This window comes from Podarcis bocagei (genome assembly GCF_964188305.1).
Source record: "Podarcis bocagei genome assembly, chromosome: 7".
NCBI lineage: Eukaryota > Metazoa > Chordata > Lepidosauria > Squamata > Lacertidae > Podarcis > Podarcis bocagei.
Window position 1 is genome coordinate 19,131,165 of NC_138132.1, and position 25,239 is coordinate 19,156,403.

Genomic DNA, 25,239 nt, shown 5'->3' on the forward strand with positions numbered 1-25,239 from the left:
CGCCCCCTTTCGAGTCTGCGCAATGAGAACGAGCTTCGGGACAGTTGCGTTCTCTTTACCCCCCCCCCCCGAAAATCATATCACGGCTTTGATTTTTGTCAGTTGAAAATTCTAGCGCTCAGCAAAAAGAAAAAAATCTGGCTTTGGATTGTTACCACGGGACAGCAGGGCTGCGATCCCCTGCTTCACGTAGCTCGCATTCAACTTAATGAGTTACTTCTGAGTAAATATGCATCACATTGGGCTGCAAAGATGAGGCATAGAGGAAGAAGACAGTTCCTGGATGAAAACCGAACAGCTCTCCCATGTGTTGGGATATCCCACTGTTCTGTCCCAAAACCAGAAATTTCTAGAGAAATGTATTTACAGAAATTTCTTTGATTACAAGGTAGGCAGTCCCCATGATCCCAGGACTGGCTCTACTTAACTTGTACAGTGGTACCTCGGGTTACATACGCTTCAGGTTACATATGCTTCAGGTTACACACTCCACTAACCCAGAAATCGTGCTTCAGGTTAAGAACTTTGCTTCAGGATAAGAACAGAAAATGGGCTCCGGCGGCATGGCAGCAGCAGGAGGCCCCATTAGCTAAAGTGCTGCTTCAGGTTAAGAACAGTTTCAGGTTAAGTACGGACCTCCGGAACGAATTAAGTACTTAACCCGAGGTACCACTGTATAGTGTTATAAGAATTCTAAGGTCACGGAGGTGGGAAGGATTTTTGTTTGTGTAAATAGCAGTTTATTTTTGTGTGTCTACGTATTTTTACTTTCTGTATCAGCAAAACTTTAATAAAAGAATTGAAAAAAAGAATTCTAAGGTCTCAAATATAGAATAAATGATCATTATATGTACAAGGCAAACCCATACATTAGTATATAAACCACGTGTCTTAGGTAGTACAAGAGAGCAATCCTGAAGCCATTTTTACTCTCCCAAATTGTCATCAAATATTTCTCTGCAAAGAAGAAATGGGAAAAGCTTTTCAATTGTCTTTGGACTGTAGGGGCTTACATCTCCCTGCAAATACAGTCTGGCAAGTATCTGTTAAGCTGAGCAAACTATCAATATGTGTGAGAGATTCAGGAACTAAAGTACTGGTATTTACCATCTCAAAGGAATGGCCTGGCTACCCAGAAAATGCAATCAAGTTAGGCATTATCAGGTATCCTGGCAGACAGGAGAGAAGCAACACACTCAATTTTTTACTGGAGACTGCCTCCTTCTGTGATGTATGTATCATGTTTTTTGGGGGGGTCGTGGGGTACAGGGTGGGCAATTTCAAAAGTTTTTATAGGGGCTTGCACACAGTTGTTCTGGGTCTCTCCTACCTCCTTGCAAGGGAGGAGGGGAGAACTCTGTTGCAACAGAAAAATAAAGATCTGCCTTGCTTTCTGTGGATCTTTCCTCCATCCATTCATCTCTGACCGATCATGGACTTAGGGGACTCAGTCCCTTGGGGAGTTGGGCAGTAAAAGCCAAACCCCCTGTTTCCCCCCTATAACAATAGTCACAGTATGTTGCAAATTAGAAACAAAGAACTCATAACACATCTATTAACTGCTGCAAGAACAACTATTGCCAGGACATGGAAATCATTAAAATAATTAACTATGGACCAATGGTATAATGCAATTTGGCAAACAGCATTATTGGAAAAACCAACACAACATTTAAAAGTAGTAGAAGTTCGACAGTTTTTATGCAGTCTGGTGTTACTTTATTGATTACACAAATAATGAGGCATATAGTAGAACAATAAAGTTTACACCCAGCCTGGTGAGCATGAAGTACATATTTTATTTTCCTTCCCCACTTCCTATGGATTCCTATAAATTCTAATTGTTATTGATGCAAAATATATTTTACTTACGGTCACCAATCTAAGCAATACACATACCCATACATCATATCTGTAACAATTAGAATAGTTTTGGTAAATACATTTCAACACAACTTCGTTAATATATTCAGAAACTTTTATTTGAGTATTTATTGCTGTTTTATCTTTATGTAATAGTTGCATTGTCATATGCTCTAATATAAACAAAGATATATCTCAAAGCAACTATGTTAAGCAGTTAAAAAATGAAAAGGAATAAAAACTATGTTACGAAGAGAAGGTGGCAGGGGCAGGGAAGATGCATATTTCTCTGGATCAAAGTCACATCATCACCTAAAATAATATTCTTACTAAAAGGCGGCAGCAGCAGTAAGAAGACAACCAATAATTTTGAAAGTTCCATTGATACAATGTGTGGGAGTTTTATCATCCATACTTTATAAGTGGCAAATGTCCCAGCTCCTCAAAACACACAGACAAATGATTTTACTTTTAGGTAAGAAACAGCTATTTATTTAAGCAAGTAAGAACTCATCCACACCTTTGCTTGCCCCAGTATTTCTCCCCCGGAAAACCTGTTGTTTACCACAGAATTGGAGTGAACATCAATTTAGTTTTCTCCAGATTGATGTTTGCTTCAATTCAGAATTAGAAAGCAGATTTCCCAGAGCAAAGCAGCGGGACAAAGGCAAAACTGCTCCGACTCTTGCCTAGAACACAAGGGACAAGTGAAAAACCACTCGAGCCCATGTTTTCTAGGCATGGGACAATCAGAAGTGTAGGTGAGCCCTAACAGTTCAAGCTCAGCAGCAGATTCATGGCTCAGGAGTCACAATTCAGAAGTTCAGGAGGAGGGCAAGAACTGGATGGAAGGGCCAAAGATGTCCCAACAGGTTTCCTGTCCCTCCTGCCAAGATTTCAATATCAAAATTGAAAGTGGTTTGTTGGGGCACTTGGATCTGCTCCTATCTATGAAGGCAGAGTCTGACCCTAGGCAGCAACACTGCACTCTCCTGTTTGGGCTCATATTGAGTCACTTCTGTCTCCTGTCCAACCTCCTATCTCGGCTGATCAAAGCTCTCCCCAGCCTCCATTGAAGCACTCTACTCTGCAGGAAGATTGGTGAAGGGAGAGCCAGCATCCATGCTCCCTCTTCTAAAATGGCTGAAGTTAATTTGGAAAGTGGGAATCCCCCTGCTCCTACTCAGGTCTGTCCATTTACCCCTCTGTGAATTTATTTTTCCTCCTCCCTGTGTCAGAGTTACCAACCCAAGCCTAATCCCAACAGTGCTGCAAGGCTCGTGATGGCAAACAAGTTCATTGATAAACAAAACACATTCTCCCCCCCCCCAAAAAAAATTGCCTTGGCACCTGGACTCCTTTGATTGACTTCAAAAGATAGAGCAGAGCACAGGTGTCCAGGCACTTATTGGTCTCACAATTCCACACATGGCTTAGCCATACAGGTATGGTAAGAAATAAGGGGGCCAGACATTAATCTGAAAAAAGCAGAGTCGGAGGATGGAACCTGGGTCATTTTACATGTAAAGCATGTGCTTTGCCACTGAGCAATGTGGTCACCCCAAATGCAAAGTGGGAATACTAGTGGTCGGCCTCATGTAGGATGCTTGCATCTCCAGGGAACCTGCCCAACTGTCTGAAACTGTGGAAAGCCCCTACCAGTCATTGTAGACCATGATGAAAAAAATAGATCAATGGTTTGATTCAGTATAAGGCAACTTCTTCCCTTCCTCCATTAGAGGTCAGGATAGTGACTTAGTCATGACTACATAATGAGTTTGTGTCTGAAACTCAGACATGTTGGGTGGTATCCAACTAACATGTCCCACCAGGGCAAGGATTTACAGTCGCACAATAGAACTTTCCCCAACTCCCCCAAAACTAAATCTGGACTGGGGTTCCCCTAATCCTCTGGTACAGGGGAAGGAGAGGTGGGAAAGTTCTGTTGTGCAAGTGAAAATCCTGGCATTGATAGGATGTGTTAGTTGGATATCACCCAATGTGTGCTTCACCCCACTATGTATAATGCAAGAAAACATTGGGGCAGACTTCACAGCTCTCCACATGAAGCACTCACTGAAGTGGGATTGTAGTGGGCAGAACAGCATCACACAACACCACACCCACCACCCACACTACTGTTAATAAGGGAGAAGCTTTTGGCAGCCACCACACACAGTTTGTGCCTGGGGTGAGGATTGAACCTTTCTGTATCCTGCTTCCAAGCTGAACTTGTGAACAAGTTCATCACACTAAGGATCCTGTGAAGGATCGGCCTCTTAAAATTTCAAAGCAAATCAGAATGTTTCAGATTCACTCATATATATTATCAGTGGAAATATTTGCTGACTAGGTGCTCTTTTTGGTCTTATCTGGCTGGAGCAGACGGCCATGCCAGTTGCCAAGGAAGATGTCGTCAAGTGAAAACACACTTGCTAATGAGATAAAAAAGGAAGAGAGACCGGCTTGCCGAATTTTCAGATATCTGAATTCTGGCAATCAACCACACAACTTGCAGTATTTCAGTCTCCAAATTTAAAGTTGTTGGACTCCAGAGTTTAATTTTCGAGTGAAATGCTCCCGGCTGTTCTGAGCTGGCCGCAGCAGAATAATATAACACTTGGGGAAGAAGATGCAGCCTAGTAACCCAGCACTGGAGGCCAAAATAGAGAAGATCTCCACAGCCACCATATATTTCCCTTTGGTGCTCAGGTAGCTTGGGATGAAGGATGCCCAGACGCTGCAGAAAACCAGCATACTGAAGGTGATGAACTTGGCTTCATTGAAGCTGTCAGGGAGCTTCCTGGCCAGGAAGGCAACCGTGAAACTCACCAAAGCCAAGAGACCCATGTAAGCTAGGATGCAGTAGAAGGCAGTGACGGAGCCCTCGTTGCACTCAAGGATAATGTACCCAGGCTCCGAGCGGGTATCAAAATCTGGGAATGGGGGAGAGGTTCCCAGCCAGACCACGCAGATCCCAGCCTGGATGAGAGAACAGAACAGCACAAAGCCATGGGCAGCTCTGGGTCTCAGCCATTTCCGCATTCTGTTCCCTGGCTTTGTGGCATTGAAGGCCAGAACCACAGTGATGGTTTTGGCCAAGACCGTAGCAAGAGAGACTGAGAAAATGAGGCCAAAGGCTGTCTGCCGGAGAAGGCAAGTCTCCATCCTTGGCCGGCCAATGAAGAGCAAGGAGCAGAGGAAGCAGAGCATTAGGGAGGAGAGGAGGATATAGCTGAGATCTCGGTTGTTGGCCTTGACTATGGGAGAGTCTCGATGTTTAATAAAGGTTCCGAGCAAAAACATAGCCAAGAGCGAGAAAGAAAGAGCAGAGGAAGCTAAGGCAATCCCCAGGGGCTCGTCATAGGACAGGAAACTTAGGTTTTTGGGAATACACTTGTTTCTGGCTTCATTTGGATAGTAGTCCTCTTTGCATGCCTCACAGCGGTCCATATCTGGAAAACACAAATTGGATCTCACTATTGACCACATAGACCCATGCATCCATCTTTTTGAACAGATGAGTTGTGCTATAGCCTGGTCACCCCAGAAGCCCAGTGCTGCTAAATAGCATGTGTACCTTTAGATTAATAAAAATATAAAGCCCAACTGACCCCTAGACCCTACCCCCTCTGTTCAAAGCTGCTTTAGCTAATTAAGCAGCTCGTCTACATTTATTCAACCAAATACACATTCAGTTTACACCCCCTTAAAAGACAAAAGATACTGCTCATTCTTAAAACACTGGAATCTGATTTGGCTGAAATAAAGAAATGGGTTAGTGACTTACTAGACTCCAGCCCATCAGTGCTGTGCACAGGTGGTTTATGCTGGGAACTATTTTCTCCTGAGTTTGATCCAAGAATAAAAATGTGAATTTCAAAAGAAAAAGCAGAACACAGAGAGAACACAAACATAAACGCTATATGTTTGTATGCCTTGGCCACATTCTTACCAATTTGGTTGGAGATCTGGCCAGGTAGGCACCGGACACATTTGAAGCAGCAGCTGGGCCTTCCCTTTTCAGCCACTTTTCTAAATCCAGGGAGGCAGCTCTCACTGCAGATGGAGCGCGGATGCTAAAGAAGTGCAGGAGGAAATGCGTTTTTTAAAGCGGCTGTTTTGCAAATGATGGCATTCAATCACATATTGACAGATTAAGGTTGTGCCCTTATTGTTCATTTGGCACACTTGCACAACAAACCTACTTTCCCAACGGATTGGGCACTGCCCCATAAACCACCCACCATACCTCACTTGGGTAGAACACCCAAAGCAGAGTCTTTCTTGAGTCTCACCTGCCCTAGTCGTTCCTTCCAGACAAGCTTAGCATCGTCAAAGAAGAAGTCTTGGCCATGGTCCTTCACGCTTCCAACTTTCACACTAACCAGGGAGCTGTTAGGGAGCACGCTCCAATTTAAAATATCATAAGTAGCTGTGGAGTCTCCATTCTCATCAAAATAAACCTCCTCTCCAGCACTGTTATTGAATCGGACCTTCTTCAGAAATGTGTGGAGCTGAGGGCAGAGATTGCAAGGGAGGGAGAAATCTCTCTTCACTAATGTAAGATTTAATAATTATGACTGCCAACTGATAGAAGAACTTACTTAAATAAGCTAACTGTCCCACATTTAGCTAGTTGATTCATCACATTTAAATTAATATAAATATTGTAAGATGTGACTTTGGTGATTATTTCAGTGTTTCCGTGTTAGTGGTTTGAAAGCCAGAGAGGGCATCTCCCCCTGCTGTGTTTCAAACTGCACTTGCGGAACAATGCTCTGCTTTCCTCTACAGGTACTGTATACATATTATCCAGGATATATTTAAAACTATTCAAATCTAGAGGTGGGACAGGGCCCACTGACAGTGTGACAGGAAAGGAGATTGCAGCCAATAGCCCTGAGGAATCAGGTGATTTGGAGCGCCAGTGAAGTCCCTCTTGGTCTCATTTAAAGACGTTTCCTCAGAGTGGCTACCCTGTTTCAGCCACTTGTCTTCTCTCTTCTCCCTCTTACCTGCCTGTTTTGGAATTTGAACTACATCAAATGCCTCTGGCCTAGGGATCCTTGTCTGTATACTCCATAACCTGAAACCACAGGCCTGTGTGGACCACCCAGTTTGCCTCTGATACCACTGGGCCCTGACAAATCATGTGGGGACACCATACACAATGATGAGGCTATCAAACCATCTCTGGCATTGTTGAAAACTCTCCTCTGCCTCAGATACATTATTTGTGTCATAATACCTGCCATGGGGGTAGTAGGCCTTTTCTCCTCCTCCTCCCTCCTCCTCCAGTATGATGATATCTCATTTCCATCAGTGCATGGGCTACTGCATAGACCGCATTGTAAATGCTATAGCTCTGCCACACGGTGTTCATATCAAAATCTGAAACAGGCAGGCTGTCCAGTCGTTCCCTTTCAGTGCATTTTCTTTTCCCATACCTTGGGACTGAGTAGGGAGGAGGCATCACACAGTCAAAGGCAAAACCCCAGAAATGCTTCATGAAAATATCATTTGGATATTTTTTAGGGTTCACAGACCAAAGGAAGTCTCGAAATCGTGGGATTTCTGCCTTATGAGCTGCAAAGGACAAGGCGCTCTGGAATGGGTCTGAGTCTGGTTTGTCTGGCCGGGGACCTACAGTAAAATCCCATTGGGCTGTGATGATCCAGATCTTGCCTCTCGTTCGGAGATTTCGACTGAGAACTTGTAAATGAAAGAAGTGACTGGTGCTGCCGTATAATAAAGTCACATTGGCCGAGGACTTTGTGAGGGCATCTTCCATCTTATGAATGGTTCTCAAAGCCAGGTTCTTCATGCTGTACATCTTTAAGATGAATTCAGTGCAAACTCCATTTTTCTGCATTTCACCTTCCATGGCCCGGAGGAACTTGTCACCATTATCGTCACCTGTAAAAACTACTCCAATCCACGTCCAGCGGAAGTAAAGGATCAGCTTGATGATCCCGGTGAACTGAGCCAGGTCACTGGGGACTGACCGATACAGAAAAGGAAACTGGACCTTATCACTCAGGATGGGATCAGACGAGCCATAACAGATCTAAGGAGAAAAGGGCTGTTATGAGGACCTCCGGGTTAGCGCAATCGACTAATGGCGGATTCCCTCTGAGCTCCGGAGGGAATCGGCTCCGCAGGATTGGGTCTTGCCGCTGCGGCGATGTGGGGACCCTCAAAAATCACAGGCAGTGATGCCTGTGAGCGTGGTGACTCGGCGGGCACCATTTGCGCCCCCATTTGCGACAGAGTTTTTGTTCTCTTGGGAAAGTTACAAGGCCAAATTGATGTTTTGGCTACAAATGTTACAACTCTGGACTTAACAGTAAATAACATTATTGAATTTGATAAGGATTTGAATCAGGAAGTCTATTCAACAGGACAAAAAGAGAAACTTGAGAGCTTTGAGAATTTGGAGAAGGAGATATATGTTGTCCCTGAAGAAAAGGATGGAGGAGCTGTAATTTTGCAGATGACAAAGGAGAGCTTGAGGCCAGACATGATGGCAACAAAGGAAAATAAAAACTTGATGTGGAAAATCTGGCTTGAACTGGAGATTGAAAAATGGAGAGATCTCCTTAAGTGGAGATCCGAAGACCTAAGGATTACAAACTTGCTTAAGGTGGAAGTTGGAGCTTTGGGGACATTTGGACTTGAAAGGAGTAAGAAACAAGATTTGGGCTCCACTTTTAAGTATGGAGGTCTGGCTGGAAGAAACATGGATCCCGTTGGGCCAGAGCTTCTCCGAGATTTGGTGTTCAATATTAAGGACTATCAAAAAAACCGGCAGAGAGGAATTGAGAGAGAATTAAGAGCCTCGGATGTGAGATCTCCAGGCTGATAGTAGATTAAGACTGATAGACATTTATTGGGGACTGAAACCGGGAAAGGGGGGTGGAGTTTGGGAATCCAAAGGGTACATAATTATAATTTGTTTTGTTTTTGTTTTGTTTTGTTTTGTTATTTGTATGAAAATTGGGAAATTCGTGGAAGGGAATTTGGATCGACTTTAGAAAAAATGTTTTAAGAATGAGTATTGATGTATAAGTATTGATGTTTAAGTTTGGATAAGGTAATATTGGTTTTTTAAAATGAACTAAATTAAATGAAAATAAGGTTAGCAAAAATAAATTGAGGAAATGGATGAAAGAGAAAAAGTAAAATAATAATATGTTAAATTAAATTATTAAGTTAAAGTTGAGAAATAAGTAATAAGGATTTGCTGAGCTAATAATTTGAATTGGAATACAAGAAGGGAAGGTGTGAGGAGGTCTGAGAAATAAGTTAAAAGAAATAAGCAATTGAAACTTTATGTGTTTTTAATTGTTTTTAAGTTTTACATTTTTGTATGTTTGTTATATTTTTTCTTTTTTGTGGTTGTTTATTTTTGTTTTTGTTTCATTATAGAAAATGCTAATAAATATATATTAAAAAAGAAAAGAAAAGGGCTGTTATTTCTTGTTGGTTTATATTGTGTTGTTTTTTTTTTTTTAAGAATAGAACCTTCAACCATTTTGTGTGCCACAGACTGGTTGGACACAGATGATTGGTGAGAGAAACCAACTGGGGTCCCCCAAGGGATGAAGGCTGGGGATTGGTGGTAGATGGCAATGAGTGGTCAGAGGTAGAAGAAGGCGATGACTGGGAAGAGGAGGTGCCAAAAGCAGAAGAGGTAACAGGGCTTAGTGAGCAGGGGGAATCTGTGGCAGAGAGACATCTAGAATCAGGGGCAGAAACTGAAGCAGGAGAAGAGAGAGGCCAAGAGGCAGAGATAAGTCCGGCTGGTGAAGGGGCTTGGGCGTCTCCCTCTCCTGCTGTGATGAGCTCCTCTATCCACTCATTTCTCAGAACCAGGAGAGGCATGAGGAGGGCAGATGAGAAGTAAGTTTCATGTAGATGCAATCTCATATTGCTTTGTGAAAACCCTGGAGAAGAGAGGACTTAGGCAGCTTTGGAGAGGCGGGGCCCTTCAGTCTCAGCAACTGCTTCATGGGGAGCAAGATCTGCAGGTGTTGAGTTGATGTGACACTCCTGTGCAGATCCTCTTTTGCTAATCAAGAGTTAACTCCAACTTTCTTGGTGTGATTTACAATTGACTGTCTCCTGTCATTGTGTTTAATTTTATGGTTGTACAATATTGGCTTTATAGCCTAAGAACTTGGCAATTAACATGAAATACAAATGTACTTAGGTATGTGCTCTCCTCCTCTTCCTTCCAATTGATTTAAAGGTTGAAAGTGTGAAAAGGCGAAAGATTTATACGATCTGAAGAGAAACCAGAGTATTTGCTGAACTAACAAATCGAACTGGAATACAAAGAAGGGAGGTATGAGGAGGTCCGAGGAAATAAGTGTATGGAAGTTATGTTATTGAAAATTAATGTGTGTTTTTAACTGTTTTTTATTTTGCATGTTTATTTTTCTTTTTTCTTGTTATATCTTAAAAACTTTTAATAAATATATATATATAAAAAGAAAGTGTGAGGTAAATGAGCCTCTTATAACAAACTTGTTTAACTCTAACGTGTGAAGGGGTTAAGACCATAGAGTAAGCTGTCCTGTGAAGGTTACCAAATTCTTTGTTATCTCACTTCTACTGTAAGCTACAGGGAACCAGGCAGAGGGCCTTCTTGGTAGTGGCGCCCGCCCTGTGGAACGCCCTTCCAGCAGATGTCAAAGCGATAAATAACTACCTGACATTCAGAAGACATCTTAAGGCAGCCCTGTTCAGGGAAGTTTTTAATGTGTGATATTTTACTGTATTTTTGGTTTCTATGGAAGCCGCCCAGAGTGGCTGGGGAAACCCAGATGGGTTGTTGTTGTTGTTGTTGTTGTTGTTGTTGTTGTTGTTGTTGTTATTATTATTATTATTATTATTATTATTATTATTATTATTACTGTGTGAACCCTACCAGTAATGAGGTCTAATCTAATCACTCCACCACTCCTCCCAGTACTGGGCCAGTTTAAACTTCAGAATGTTCAAGGGCTGTTTGGTGGAGGCAGGCAGGAAAAAAATAAAATAAAGATATCCACTTGGTGACTGTGATGAAGTTAATAAGAAGGAGAGGTTGATTTGCCTCCCTTCCTTCTCACTGTGCAAGCTACAACCTGTGACATCAGTTTAATGTAGCTTGCCCTGGGATTGCCTATTGAAGGAGAGTAGGCTGCAAATAGTTTAAGTAAGTAGATAAATATTTCTTGAAAATGCAAGTTTTTACATACATATGATTGAAGAACACATAATTTACATTATGTCTTTTGGTCACAGATGTCCTGTTTGCTTGCTCCAGTATTTTGAAGTCAGAGAGGGTGTCAGGTACAGCAACAGAGCACAGGGCCAAACTCACCTGGGGTACCTTGGAGCTCTGCAACATGTTGCTCATCTCAGTGGTCGACTCGGATGTCAGAGCCCCAATGACGGCTGCCAGCTTGCTCTGCCCATGGCAATGATAGTTGGGGACGGTTTTATCCTTTGGACTTTTGCTGACCAGGCTGTCATAAGATGGCCTCCCGTAGGAGTAATAAAGATCATATGTGCTGGGAGGTAGGGGGAGCACGGAAGGAGTCCAGTTCCTCTCAGATAAAATGCTGACTGTGGCCTCATGGTTCTTTCTCATGTTGTGACCATCCTCATAGAGCTGGAATCCCAAGGAGACATTGGGAAAGAGATGAGAGTCCTTGTTGAGCTCTTCCACTGCAAACACAAAGGCCAGGACGTGCTGGTAGTTCTTCCTGAGTTCACTGCAGTGGGACAGTGAACCTCAGTAACTCTACTGTGAACTGCCCTGGAAATATTCAGTTAAAAATGCGCTAGACAGACAGACAGTACTCAGAAGGGCATGGGGATGATTATGCTACCCATTGGAGATAATGGAAACTGTAGGTTTGTCCAACGTTAGCATTCTAGATATTGAACTACTCCCCCCCCCCAACTTGTTGAGCCTTTTTTGGGAACGTCTCCTCTGCCCACCAAGAAAAAAAAAGTATTGGGGCTCTTGGGGGCTTTATAATGGATTTTTAAAAATTTAAAAATACCGGCCCCCCTCGCCATACATCCTGGACATTTTGCCTATTCAAAAAAATCCACCTGGACGCCATTTTGAGGACCAATTCCTGAACGTTTCCAGGAAAATCTGGATGTATGGCAGCCCTAACTAATCCTACCATCCCTGGTAACTCCACACGCCAGCTTAGTCTGATGGTAGCTGGGAGCCCAACAATATGTTGGGTATCCACATTCTAGCCCCTGAAGGAAAATAAGCAGCAGCACAGGTGTTGTGAAGGTACCACACTCTGATTGTGTTGTTGCAGGCCACCTCAATCCCCACCAGCAAGATTCCAGGGGTTGTAGGAGCACTTACCAGGGTCTCTGTTCCCTGTGGTGTCTTTATGATATGGGTCAGTGATGACCCATCAAGGAAACCATCAGAGGGCAGGACAGCCAGGCAAGGGGGAGCGGGATGTAGTATTTGCTGGGTGTTAGTGGGCAGAGGCAAAGGGCGGCTTTAGGGTTTCAAGACTGAATGATTAGGCTGGAGGGAGGCCTTTGGAGACGGTTAGCACTGAGAAGGAGAAGAAGGAGCAGAGCTCCATGTGAGCTGGGAATGACAGGCTGAAACTAAGAGACACCAGGGATGGCTTTTTGCTATTCTTTGCATCCAGTGCTGGCCTGAAGGCAGAATGAGACCCTCTCCAATCCCTCCCTTTTGGTGCATGTTGTATAAATGCATAAATATGCATTAAAATATGCACAAATAAATAGGCATAAATCAAACCATTTGTCCCCTGCTAACGGCCCATCCATCCAGCTCTGCCAAAGCTGGCTTGGTTCCATATAACTAAATCTAGGAGGGTTCTGAATTTGGCAAAGTTTCATTAAAACTTGATTAATTTTTAACTTTTACTAAATCACGTAATTATGGGGAGTCTGCACACATCCACCCAATTCGTAAAAGTATGTATGTAAAGATGTATGGAAGGAAGGAAGGAAGGAAGGAAGGAAGGAAGGAAGGAAGGGAATATGGCAACTATTCCTTTGTTAGCCAAATTGCTGGTTAATAGCACAGGCTGGCAGGCAGATGTTTTGTGAATGAGAACTAATGGTATGGGGATGGTCTTTTGATAGCTGGGGATCTCTTTGCCATTTTCAAATGAAATGCTGACCAGTACTTGAAGGAGGACAACACCCCTCTAGGTAAGGGAAGAGGGAAGGGACAAGCAGATGTACATGGGGGTGTGAGAGAAACAGCAGCACACTATTTCTGCTTTTGGAACAGGGAGAGAGAGGGAATATACAATGAGGGCCAACTACACAAGACACCAATTAGTGTTTTAAGAAGTAAATTGTAAAAAGGAAATAATCTGGAAAGAAGTATTCTAAATTCTGTTTACGCAACATCAATCCTGGTAATGACAGACCATCTCCAGTCTTTACAGAGCATTTATTCCAATTTGTATGTGAGGAGTTTATACAACAATAAGAAGGAAAGCTGGACCATAAAGAAGGCTGATCGCCGAAGAATTGATGCATTTGAATTATGGTGCTGGAGGAGACTCTTGAGAGTCCCATGGACTGCAAGAAGATCAAACCTCTCCATTCTGAAGGAAATCAGCCCTGAGCGCTCACTGGAAGGACAGATCGTGAAGCTGAGGCTCCAATACTTTGGCCACCTCATGAGAAGAGAAGACTCCCTGGAAAAGACCCTGATGTTTGGAAAGATTGAGGGCAAAAGGAGAAGGGGACGACAGAGGACGAGATGGTTGGACAGTGTTCTCGAAGCTACAAACATGAGTTTGACCAAACTGCGGGAGGCAGTGGAAGACAGGAATGCCTGGCGTGCTCTGGTCCATGGGGTCACGAAGAGTCGGACACGACTAAACGACTAAACAACAACAAGAAGGAAAGAGGAGCCTGCAAGCTGGACAAGAGCACAACAGCACACTGTTGCACACCTGCATTCCCAAGCAACTTTTTTTCAGAGACACAGTGCCTCTCACAGGGGAGGTGGAACATAGCCAGGAATGAGCATTCATGTTCTGAACTGATCATGGTTTGCTCACTTTTATATCTTTCTGTTAATCATTCATTCATCCCACACCTTTCAGGGCGTTCTCCCATAACTTTCCTAATCACAAAAAAAAATCCATTAAAAAGTGGATTTGTTGCTCTTTGGCCACAGCATGCTTTATTCCAACTGCCCAAACCTAAATTTCCCTCCTGCAAACTACTGGCAGAGTGGAGGCAACCCAGCTCTTTGCATTTTGGCTCTGGTGCATTGCTTTGTTAGAATTTTGGTGGATTATTGCTATTATTGTTGTTGTTGTTATTACTTATTAAATTTCTATACCACCCTTCATCCGAGAATCACACGGCAGTTTACAATATAAAAGCAAAACATAAAAATAAAAAATTACATACATACCATAGTAACACAGACACAAAAATACCTCCACGCCCACAAATTAAAATGCTATGGATTGTTTCATTAGCCAGAGGTCTGGGAGAAGAGAAATGCTTTTGCCTGGCACCTAAAGATCTGTAACAGAGGGGCCAGGTGAGCCTATGAATGCAAAGTAATGATATTCTTACAAAACCTACTTGCTCCTGAATATATGCTGTCACTCAAGAAAGCAAATGCTTGATTCTACGCCAGTTCTGATCTGATCTGAAATAACATCATAGACCTGAGTCTGGCTACGCAGAGACTGATAAAACTCAGATGATACATTCTGGTTTCCTGAAACAGTGTTAAATACTTACTGAACGACCGTTGCAAATGAAAAAGGCTGTGGAACACTTTGGAATTTTACTTTTCCATTGTCTAAAATATTCTGGGATAATATACCCCCAATGATATGGTCCCCGTCTTTAGAGTAGCCTTCAGTATAGCTTTTCTTAGGAGTACACAGGGTTTCCCCATCCGTAGCCACAGCAGTGGGGAAAAGCAGCGTGATAAGGATCAGAGACAGCATAAGGGCACAGTCAGAAGAGCTGAAAGAACAAGTTCATTTCAATGTGGTCCAGCACTGCAGCCTCTCTATTCTGAGCCCAAGAGTGGATCTACAGTGAGAAGGGTGGAAGATCTTGGCTTTGTTCTATAGCCAGGAGCCTCGTCTGGCATAATAAGGGCATGTTTACTCCAAGATTCCTGACACTTTCAACAACTCTTATCTTTGTTATTGCTTACCAAAGTCCCCTCTGGGTGGACCTCCTGGCTGTGATCATAGTCATTGCAGTGATTCCACCTCCCTGCTCAACGCAGATGCTCCCTGCTGTTCCCTGTGGCCCAGCTTCTTTCACAAATATGTTTATGCTGATGTGCCCCTGTACTGTGGGGACAAGGAATGAAGCAACAGCATGGAGCACCTGTGCCCACAAAAAGTTCCCTTCCTTGCTTTGGCCCTGCTCCGTGTTCCTCCTCTCCTGGTGACTAAGTTAGCCTTCACTAGGAGGTGGCCTAGAATTCAGGGGTTAGCAAACTATGGCCCGGGGACCGAAATCCGGCCCACCAGACTCAAAACCGGCCCTGGGACCCTGCCACCCACTTGGTCAGGCCCCTCGCTGAGCTAAACCAGTGCGGCGTTTCCTTGAAAAGAAGCCACAGACGCCTCGTCGCACGGGGACTGACTTCCATGACGCTGGCATGGCTTCGAATTGGCTGCAGGAACGTCCTGCAGCCAATCCGAAACCTTGCTCCCCACGTGCTGAGGTAAACCTGGCACGGCCATTGGTCATAGAGGCTGGCAGGCAGGCGGTGGATCTGGGCTGCGCCATGGGCATTGTGACGGGCACATCATGGGGCTTCAGCTGGAGGGTGAGCTGCACACTGCCTGCCCAGCAATGTTAGAATTCCTGCTCCATGGTTGCAGTCATGGGATTTTTGTCTATCACATGACGGTGTATGTTTTGACTCCACAGAGTGGGAAGTGACAGAGACAGGATGTTTGTGTTACTGTGTTCCTTGAAGTGAGACTATTGTCCTTTGTTCTTTTTTCCTTTGCTGTCTGATGCTAGAGAGAGAGTGAGCCATGTTGCAGTGCTCCATGTGTGTTTATATGTAAATTAAGTAGATTAGCCAAAATGCTGAGTTGCTGAGGTCTGTTACGCAAACTGTGAACACTCTGCAGATTCCTAAGTGTGCCAGTGTGTGTTGGCATCAGTCGCTGTGATGTTCAGGCTGAAGAAAGCTTTTGAAGCTCCCGAACGAATGACCAGGAGGGAGAGAACATGCCAGTCGGGCATCTGTCTCTACAAGTGTAGGACGAGCTCCTGACACGCTCCACGTGCGCGGCCTGCCCGCTGACCTGGCCTCGTATGACGGGTCGCAGTGCATGCTGCACGCCGCCTGGGAGCTCTGCAGGGTCGAGCCGATGGAGCGGCTGCTGCTCGTCAACAACGCTGGTGAGTGGGCAGCCCTGAGCTGTGCTCCTGAGCACGTGCAGAGTGCGTTCCTCCTCCAGGTCTGGAGGCAGCTGCAGGACCGGTTTGCAGGGTATTTATATTTTTCAAAATATAGTCCGGCCCCCAACAAGGTCTGAGGGACAGTGGACCGGCTCCCTGATGAAAAGGTTTGCTGACCCCTGGTCTAGATGCATCATAGGAACACAGGAAGCTGTGACCATTAGTCCACCTTGCTTGGTATTGTCTACACCAGTGTTTCCCAAACTTGAGTCTCCAGCTTTTTTTGGACTTTAACTCCCATGAGCCCCAGCAAGCCTTGCCCATGACAATGTCTGGAGTGCCACATGTTCTCCATGCCTGGTCTTCACCTTGGGCCTTCAACTAGGGGCTTGAGAGATTCACTGCTGAGCCATGGCCAGAACCAATGTGGATCAGAACACCTATTAAGTGCTGCAAGAACTGTTATGATATGGATGCAATGCAGCTGCAAACTGCTAGCTTGAAAACATCACATGTTGGGAATGTTGGGACTGTCTGTGGGAAACAGTGGGACAGTCAGTTCACAGGGCAATGCACCGGAAATTGCTCAGAGTGTAATTTGAGACCTTCCTCTTGCGTATGCACAGGAAGTATTTGTCACTTGATTGCTGGAGTTTGAAGAGTACAGACACGTTTTCTGTAATGCTGCAAAGACAGAAATAAAAGCATGTAACTTAAAGCTTTTGCAGATGACCTGGTTTTGACACTACAGGAGCCAGAATCTAGTACGAAAAGGGTGTTAGAATTAATTCATGAGTTTGGTCGGGTGGCGGGATTTAAATTAAACAAGCAAAAAACTAAGGTTTTGGGGGAAAAATTGACAACCTTAGAATCAGAAAGGTTTCAGAAAGAGACAGATTTAAATGTGGTCAAAAAGGTGAAATACCTAGGGGTAAATATGACAGCCAAAAATTTGAACTTATTTAAGGACAATTATGAAAAGTGCTGGTCAGAAATTAAAAAGGATCTAGAAAGTTGGTCAAGATTGAAGCTTTCCTTGTTGGGCCGAATTGCTGCTATAAAGATGAATGTACAGTGGTACCCCGCAAGATGAATGCCTCGCAAGACGGAAAACCCGCAAGACGAAAGGGTTTTCTGTTTTGGAGGCGCTTCACAAGACGAATTTCCCTATGGGCTTGCTTCGCAAGACGAAAGCCCATAGGGAAATCTCCGGGGACCTGTTTTAAATGCTGGTGGTGGGGAGCAAAGCCTTTCCCCCCCTCCGGCCTTCAGAAGAGGTCCAGGAAGGCCGGCGGGGGCCGAAAGGCTTTGCTCCCCACCGCCAGCATTTTAAAAGCAGTCCGGCATAGCAGGGAAGCGCTTCCCGCTATCGCGGACGGCTTTTGAAGGCAGGCGGGGGGAGCAAAGACTTTCGCCCCCCGCCGGCCTTCAGAATAGGTTCTGGACCTCTTCTGAAGGCCGGCGGGGGGCGAAAGTCTTTGCTCCCCCCCGCCTGCCTTCCCGGGAGAGCGGAGAAAGGCGCTGCCTTTCTCCGCTGTCGCCGACGGCTTTTGAAGGCAGGCGGGGGGGAAGACTTTCGCCCCCCTCCCACCTTCAGAAGAGGTCCTGGACCTCTTCTGAAGGCTGGCGGGGGGCAAAAGTCTTTGTCCCCCCTGCCTGCCTTCCCAGGGGCTTTTAAATCGCCCCGGACAGCGGAGAAGTCCTCCGCTGTCCCGGGGTTTTTTAAAATGCTGGGGGTGGGAAGAAAAGCCCTTGTCCCCCCCCCCAGCCTTCAGCCTTCAGAAGAGGTCGGGGACAGACTGTCCCCGGACCTGGTCTGAAGGCGGTTTCCCTAGGAACGCATTAATTGGTTTTCAATGCATTCCTATGGGAAACCGTGCATCGCAAGACGAAAAACTCTCAAGACGAAGTGACTTGCGGAACGAATTAATTTCGTCTTGCGAGGCACCACTGTATTGCCAAAAATGCTGTTTTTGTTTCAGACCCTACAGATTGTGGACAAGGTGGAATGCTTCAGGAGGTGGCAGAGAGACATTTCTAAATTTGTCTGGCAAGGCAAAAAGCCCAGAATAAAATTTAAAATATTAACTGACGCTAAGGAAAGAGGGGGGTTTGCCCTGCCAGACTTAAGGTTGTACTATGAATCAGCGGCTTTCTGCTGGCTGAAAGATTGGCTGCTTCTTGAGAACACTGACGTCTTAGATTTGGAAGGGTTTAATAATGCTTTTGGATGGCATGCATATTTGTGGTACGACAAGGTAAAAGTCCATAGGGCTTTCAAGAACCATATTGTCAGGAAAGCAGTGTTAAATGTCTGGATAAAATATAAAGACTTATTAGAAAATAAGACCCCAAGGTGGTTGTCACCAATGGAAGCTAAGGCTCAGAAAAGACTCAATATGGCGGCCAAATGGCTGAAATATTGGGAGATATTAGAAAAAGATGGAGATACTTGGAGATTGCAGAGTTTTGAGAAACTAAAGGACAAAGTGCGAGATTGGTTACACTATGCTCAGATCAGGGAGACATTTAATTTGGATAAAAAAACAGGTTTCCAGGTGGAAAAATCGAAACTAGAAACAGAATTGTTAGAACCTAAGACCAAGGTACTTTCAAAAATGTACAACTTGCTGTTAAAATGGAACACTCAAGATGAAACGGTTAAATCAGCTATGATAAAATGGGCACAGGACATTGGGTATAATATTATGTTTGCTGACTGGGAAAGGTTATGGACCACCGGTGTGAGGTTCACGGCATGTAATGCCTTGAAAGAAAATATTATGAAAATGATATATAGGTGGTACATGACCCCAGTCAAGCTTGCAAAAATATATCATTTGCCAGACAATAAATGTTGGAAATGTAAGGGAACTGAAGGAACATTCTTTCACCTCTGGTGGACTTGCCCAAGGGTTAGGGCTTTCTGGGAAATGATCTATAATGAGTTAAAAAAGGTATTTAAGTATACCTTCCCTAAGAAACCAGAGGCCTTCCTTTTGGGCATTGTCGGCCAAAGGGTGTTAAAGAAGGACCGAACTTTCTTTATGTATGCAACAACAGCAGCAAGAATACTCATCGCAAAACATTGGAAGACCCAAGATTTGCCCACTCTGGAAGAATGGCAGATGCAACTGATAGACTACATGGAATTGGCAGAAATGACTGGCAGAATCCGAGACCTGGGAGAAGAGACAGTGGAAGAGGACTGGAAAAAGTTTAAAGACTATTTACAAAAACATTGTAAACTGTATGAATGTTAAGAAGATGCAGGACAGAAAATAACATGGCATCAGCAATTTAGTTGAAAGAAGTATGAGAATAAGTGATATATAAGAACAAAGATGAAATTTTGATTAATATTATGTCAAATTTATACATCTAAGTACTTGATAAAAATATTTAAAGTTGGAGACATAATATCTGAAAACTACAAAATAAGAGTCGAAAGAAGGTGATGAATTGCTGTTTATAACTTCATAACTGGGAACGCAGGAAAGGGAGATGTGAGGAAGTCCGAAAGGTCTTGGACTTTATTGGTCAGCCGTGACTCCCGCTAATTGATTTGCGATCCTCAATCAGCGATTTATGGCCGCCCGGCACACTTCCGTTGCGTAGCTCTCAGTCACGCCTCAGCAGAGTTTCACACAGCGGTGTAAAACTGTCACCTAGTTTGGTTTAGCTTCCAGACAAACACACACAGTACAGGTTTGTCTATTTACAGCCGTTTATTCCAACAAAACTCCGGAAAAACCGGAACTGCTTGCAGCCATTATAAGACTGCTCCTTTCCCCTCACAGCATAGAGTTAGACTGGCTAACTCCTCCCAATCTCCTCCCAGCTTCGAAAGCTGACGTCAGAATGGTGTGGCATCATGGGAACAACTTAACCTGTTAAGTTCCAGACCCAACACCCCCCTTTGCCGCACATTCTGACAAGACCCTTTTGAGTTCAACACCTTCCCCTTTGCCTTGTGCCCCTTCTCAGCATCTTTCCCAGGCACCTGTTGAACCCCTTCAACACTCCCAGAATCACACTGTGCGAATTTTGCCCACGCACATGTTGCCTGGTATCTTTCAGGTGGAATGCCCTTTGTTGTGCGACTAGACCTTCTGGGCACAAACTCAGATGTTACCTCTGACTCACTGCCACCAGGAACTGTGTCTTCAGCATCACGGGATTCCCCCTCTGACTTAAAACGTTTTCGAATCCTCTCCATTACACTCACAGGAGAACTGGGCTCGCTTTTGGGTGTTCTCTTAACATCTTGTGGAGAAACTACAGATACCTCCTCCTGTTCCTGACTTTGGTCAGTGACCTGATCGTCATCATCAGACTCAGCCTCTCCTTCCTCCCCCTCAGAATTTTCCTGTTCTGAATCAGAAAGACATTCTGAGAGCACATCACGCATGACAGCGGTTTGTGACTTTTTATCCCGCTCATAGAACTCAGCGTGTTTACTGATCAGTAACTTACTCTGATCACCTGATGGAAATGCGAACCTCCATGCACGTGCTTCTGGCTCATACCCGCAGAAGATCATTTTCTGGAACTTGGATCCATCTGGCCCCTGCAAAGCAGCAGGTACTGACACAGATGCACGCGACCCAAACATACGCAAAAAATGAATCTGGGGTTTCCTGCCATGCAACAGCCTAAAGGGTGTGTCACCTACCATTGAATTGTAGGTACGATTCCAGGTGAAGCTCACATACCTGATTGCCTCCAGCCAAAACCTTGGAGGTAACCCAGAATCTTTCAGCAACACCTGTGCAGCCTGGACCAGAGCCTCACATCGGAGCTCTGACACTCCTCTCTGATTGTGTGAAGTCACTGTGTGACGTATCCCTTTCTTGCGAAAGAACTTCTGCAAAGCAGAACCTGTAAATTGAGCTCCTCTGTCACTTGTGACAGCTTGCACTCTGGTGGAAAACCTTTGTTCCACCTCCTCAATCCAACGTTTGATCAGCTGTGCTGCATCATCCTTGGATTTGAGACCAAGAGTCCAGGTATTCTGCGTAAAATCTTCCTGCAGCGTGAGCAGATACCTGGCCCCTCCCAGACTTGGTTCCTTTACAGGACCCCACAAATCTACGTGGACCAGTTCAAAAGGTTTTGTTGTTATCCTCTCTACTTTTGGATAACTGCATCCTTTTACCTTTGCCAGTTTGCATGTTTCACAACTTATAGCATATCCACATTCTGAGATCTTACAACCTTTGGAAACCTCTGGCAGCACCTGTAGTTCTTCTAAAGAACCATGAGCTGTTCGTGCATGCCAAGCATGGACACATGAATCATGATTGGGAATTGTAGCTCGCAGTGCTTGTGCTTTCTCAACCTTCCCATCACCCTCCAGAGACGTTTTAAGAATGAAGAGATCATTCTGCCCCTTTTTAACCTTGGCAAGCATCCTCCCTCCTTTGGAGATTGTGCACACATCATCCTGAAAACAAACCTTAAATCCCTTTTTCAGTAAATAAGGCACAGATAAAAGACAGTGGTGCATCCCAGGAACAGTACAACACTTCAACGTTTCCTGTAAAATAGAAAAATGCACATTTACAGCATTCATCACATTTCTTTTCTGTCCATTTGCAAAGAGAACAGTCTTCCCAGCCGGAATTGCCTTGCAATTCCACCTCTCGACAGCAGGTGTCTCTGGAATCAAATTGCAATTAGCTGCAGAGTCAATAACAAAACTTAGCTCTGAGCTTGCCCCACAGCTGTCTTCAGCCAACGCCAGACTAGCCGTGATCTGATAAGTCTCTTCCTGGCACCTGGCACGTCCACCAGCCTCAGTCCCACGCCTGGTTGTTTTTCCAGACCGGTTGCCATGGAAACCCGACTGGTTCCCATGAGAAGTGTCCTTGAAAACATCCTGCCTTGCCTCTCTGCTCCGGTGGGGGCAATCTCGACGCAGATGTCCCGCTGCCATACACACGTAGCAACGACGAGTGGAAAAACACTGCCTGGGGCTCTTTTCAGCTGGCCTGGCCCTCCTTCTTCCGGAAAAACACTCCTTGCCAGATCCGCCAGATCCGCCCCCCCTGAACTTCACTCCAGCAGATACAGTGGAAAACTTTTCAAACTTGCCTTTGGAACTTTCCGCCCCCCCGACTTGCTCACTAGCACTCCTTGAGGCTAAGTCATCAGGAACAGGGGCTCCAGCCATCTCTAGGCTTCCAGCTTCCATCTGCCCTTGGCCCTCCGCTGAGTCTTCACACAGACGTTTCAGCACTCTCCAGGCCTCACACGCAGATTCAACGCTTCCCAGGTGCTGTTGCAACTTAGCATGCACAGCTGCCTTCAACATGCAGATCTCTGCTCTCACAGCTTTCTCTCTCTGCAACTTCTCCTCCAGAGAAACAGATCGCAGCGTCTGTGCATCTCTGTCATCTCTTCCATCTCTGTCCACCAGTTGCACTGGTTCCCTTTGGGAAATGTCCCAAACTTCCGTGGCCAAAAACCACGCTCTCACCCTTCTTGCCCAGGTATTCCACGCTTGGGCGGTGAGTTCCTCAAGCTGTTCAAACGGAGCTTGAAACACCTCCTGGCCATCTGCCATGTTCTCCCGTTCTCCCAAGATGCCCCAAGCTGTACTCACAGAATCACCAGCTCCCCTGGCGTGGAGAAACGATTCCTTGCTGCTCTCAGCTCTCAGCAACACAGGCAAACCTCTGCGTCTTTCAGCTTGCTTGCTTGCTTGCCTCCGCCTCCTGCCGTGCTTCTCTGCTAGACACCGCAGATTTCAAAGCTCCCGGCAGCCTCCCGTGACAGTTTTACGATCGGTGATTAAGGTTACCCATAACCTCTTGGACTTTATTGGTCAGCCGTGACTCCCGCTAATTGATTTGCGATCCTCAATCAGCGATTTATGGCCGCCCGGCACACTTCCGTTGCGTAGCTCTCAGTCACGCCTCAGCAGAGTTTCACACAGCGGTGTAAAACTGTCACCTAGTTTGGTTTAGCTTCCAGACAAACACACACAGTACAGGTTTGTCTATTTACAGCCGTTTATTCCAACAAAACCCCGGAAAAACCGGAACTGCTTGCAGCCATTATAAGACTGCTCCTTTCCCCTCACAGCATAGAGTGAGACTGGCTAACTCCTCCCAATCTCCTCCCAGCTTCGAAAGCTGACGTCAGAATGGTGTGGCATCATGGGAACAACTTAACCTGTTAAGTTCCAGACCCATATGGAAATATGGTTTTTTGACACCTGATTATGTTGTATTTTATTCAATCTGTGTTAACCTTTTTGCTTTTTGCTTTTTTTGTTTGTTCTATGTTGGTGATGGTATTTTATGTGTCTGGTGATTTATTGTTTAAAACCTTTAATAAATATCTTTTTTAAAAAAGAAAAGAAATAAAAGCATGTAAATACGTTTCTGTCTATCTCCTTTTCCCTGCCGGGGGAGCAGGAGGGAGTGGGTGTGCTCTTCCCACACTGGGAAGAATCGCCTATTGAGACCTAGCCTGTGTTTGCTGGGGAATGCAGCCAGGGAGGTCGCCGGAGATCAAGCCGGGTGCCTGGGAGAGTTGCCAGCTTCTCCCGATTGAGGCTTGATTCCCAACAAGAACAACTATTGCCAGGACATGAAAATCATTGCAATTATTAACTATGAACCAATGGTATAATGCAATCTGCCAAACAGCATTATTGGAAAAACTGACTCAAAATTTAAGAAGCAACACCATTTTTATGCAGTCTGGTTTGACTTTATTCATTACACAAAGAAAGAGGCGTATGGTAGAACAGTAGCCATAGTTTACAGCATAGTCTGGCGTCCATGAAGTGCATATTTTAATTTCCACCCACCTCCCCAGGTCCTATAAATTCTAATTGTTTTTGATATAAAATAACTTTTACTTATCACCACCAATTTAAGCAATATATGTTACTACACGTCATTTCATATCTGCAATAATTGGAATAATTTGGTATATACACTTCAACACAACTTTGTTAATCTATTTAGAAACATTAATCTAAGTGTTTATTGTTCGTTTTTATTTTTATGTAATTGCTGCATTGTAATATGTTGTAATGTAAACAAAGATATATCTCAATGCAACCATGTTAAGCAGTTTAGAAATGAAAATGAAAGAGGACTATGTTACAAAAAGAAGAAGACACATTGATATAATACCACTATATCAATTTATATAAAAATGTATGGGAGTATATCACATTGCATTTTTGTATATTGTTCCCCTCTTTTTTATACATATCTTTGTCCCCCCCCTCATTTCCCTCCCTTTGTATCACTTTATTTCTTTATAATTTAAATTCTTTCAATAAAAATATTAATATAAAAAGGAGTTAGATGGACCAATGTTTTAAATCAGTATAGGGCAGCTTCCTCCATTAGAGGTCAGAATAGTGACTCGATCGTGACTACATAGTGAGTTTGTGTCTGAAGCTCAGACATGTTGGGTGGTATCCAACTAACATGTCCCACCAGGAAAAGGATTTATACTGACTGGCATACCACATTCAATCATACAAAAATGCTACAAACAAACGAACTACAGTTAATAGGGGAGTAGGGGAGGCAGGCCCGCTGCTTTTGGCAGGTACCACACATAGTTTGTACCTGGGGTGAGGGTTGAACCTTTCTCTATCCTGCTTCCAAGTTGAACTTGTGCACAAGTTCATCACACTAAGGATCCTGTGAAGGATCAGCCTCTTAAAATTTCAAAGCAAATCAGAATGTTTCAGATTCACTCATATATATTATCAGTGGAAATATTTGCTGACAAGGTGCTCTTTTTGGTCTTATCTGGCTGGAGCAGAAGGCCATGCCAGTTGCAAAGGAAGATGTCGCCAAGTGAAAACACACTTGCTAATGAGATAAAAAAGGAAGAGAGACTGGCTTTCCGAATCTTCATATATCCGAATTCTGGCGATCAGCCACACAACTTGCAGTATTTCAGTCTCCAAAT

General features: G+C 44.4%; 2 protein-coding genes across 3 annotated transcripts in view; one reads left to right on the forward strand and one right to left on the reverse strand.

Annotated features, from left to right (window-relative positions):
- The first annotated feature begins 46 nt into the window (after positions 1-46).
- LOC308592258 (gilatoxin-like) overlaps positions 47-25,239 on the forward strand; it is a 42,750-nt gene continuing 17,557 nt past the window's right edge. Inside the window, exon 1 of one of the 2 annotated variants that reach the window (XM_081203576.1) lies at positions 47-388. In XM_081203576.1, the coding sequence (XP_081059702.1) occupies positions 284-388 (105 nt within the window). In that variant the 5' untranslated portion in view covers positions 47-283. The remainder of the gene's footprint in view (positions 389-25,239) is intronic. The other variant, XM_081203580.1, reaches the window with a different exon arrangement.
- Positions 4,399-16,222, reverse strand: LOC308591481 (vomeronasal type-2 receptor 26-like; the record flags this gene model as incomplete). The annotated part of the gene is made up of 5 exons (XM_081202246.1): positions 4,399-5,318; positions 5,819-5,942; positions 6,162-6,380; positions 11,237-11,630; positions 16,194-16,222. 5 exons carry the CDS (start codon positions 16,220-16,222, stop codon positions 4,399-4,401), a joined length of 1,686 nt encoding a protein of 561 aa, XP_081058372.1.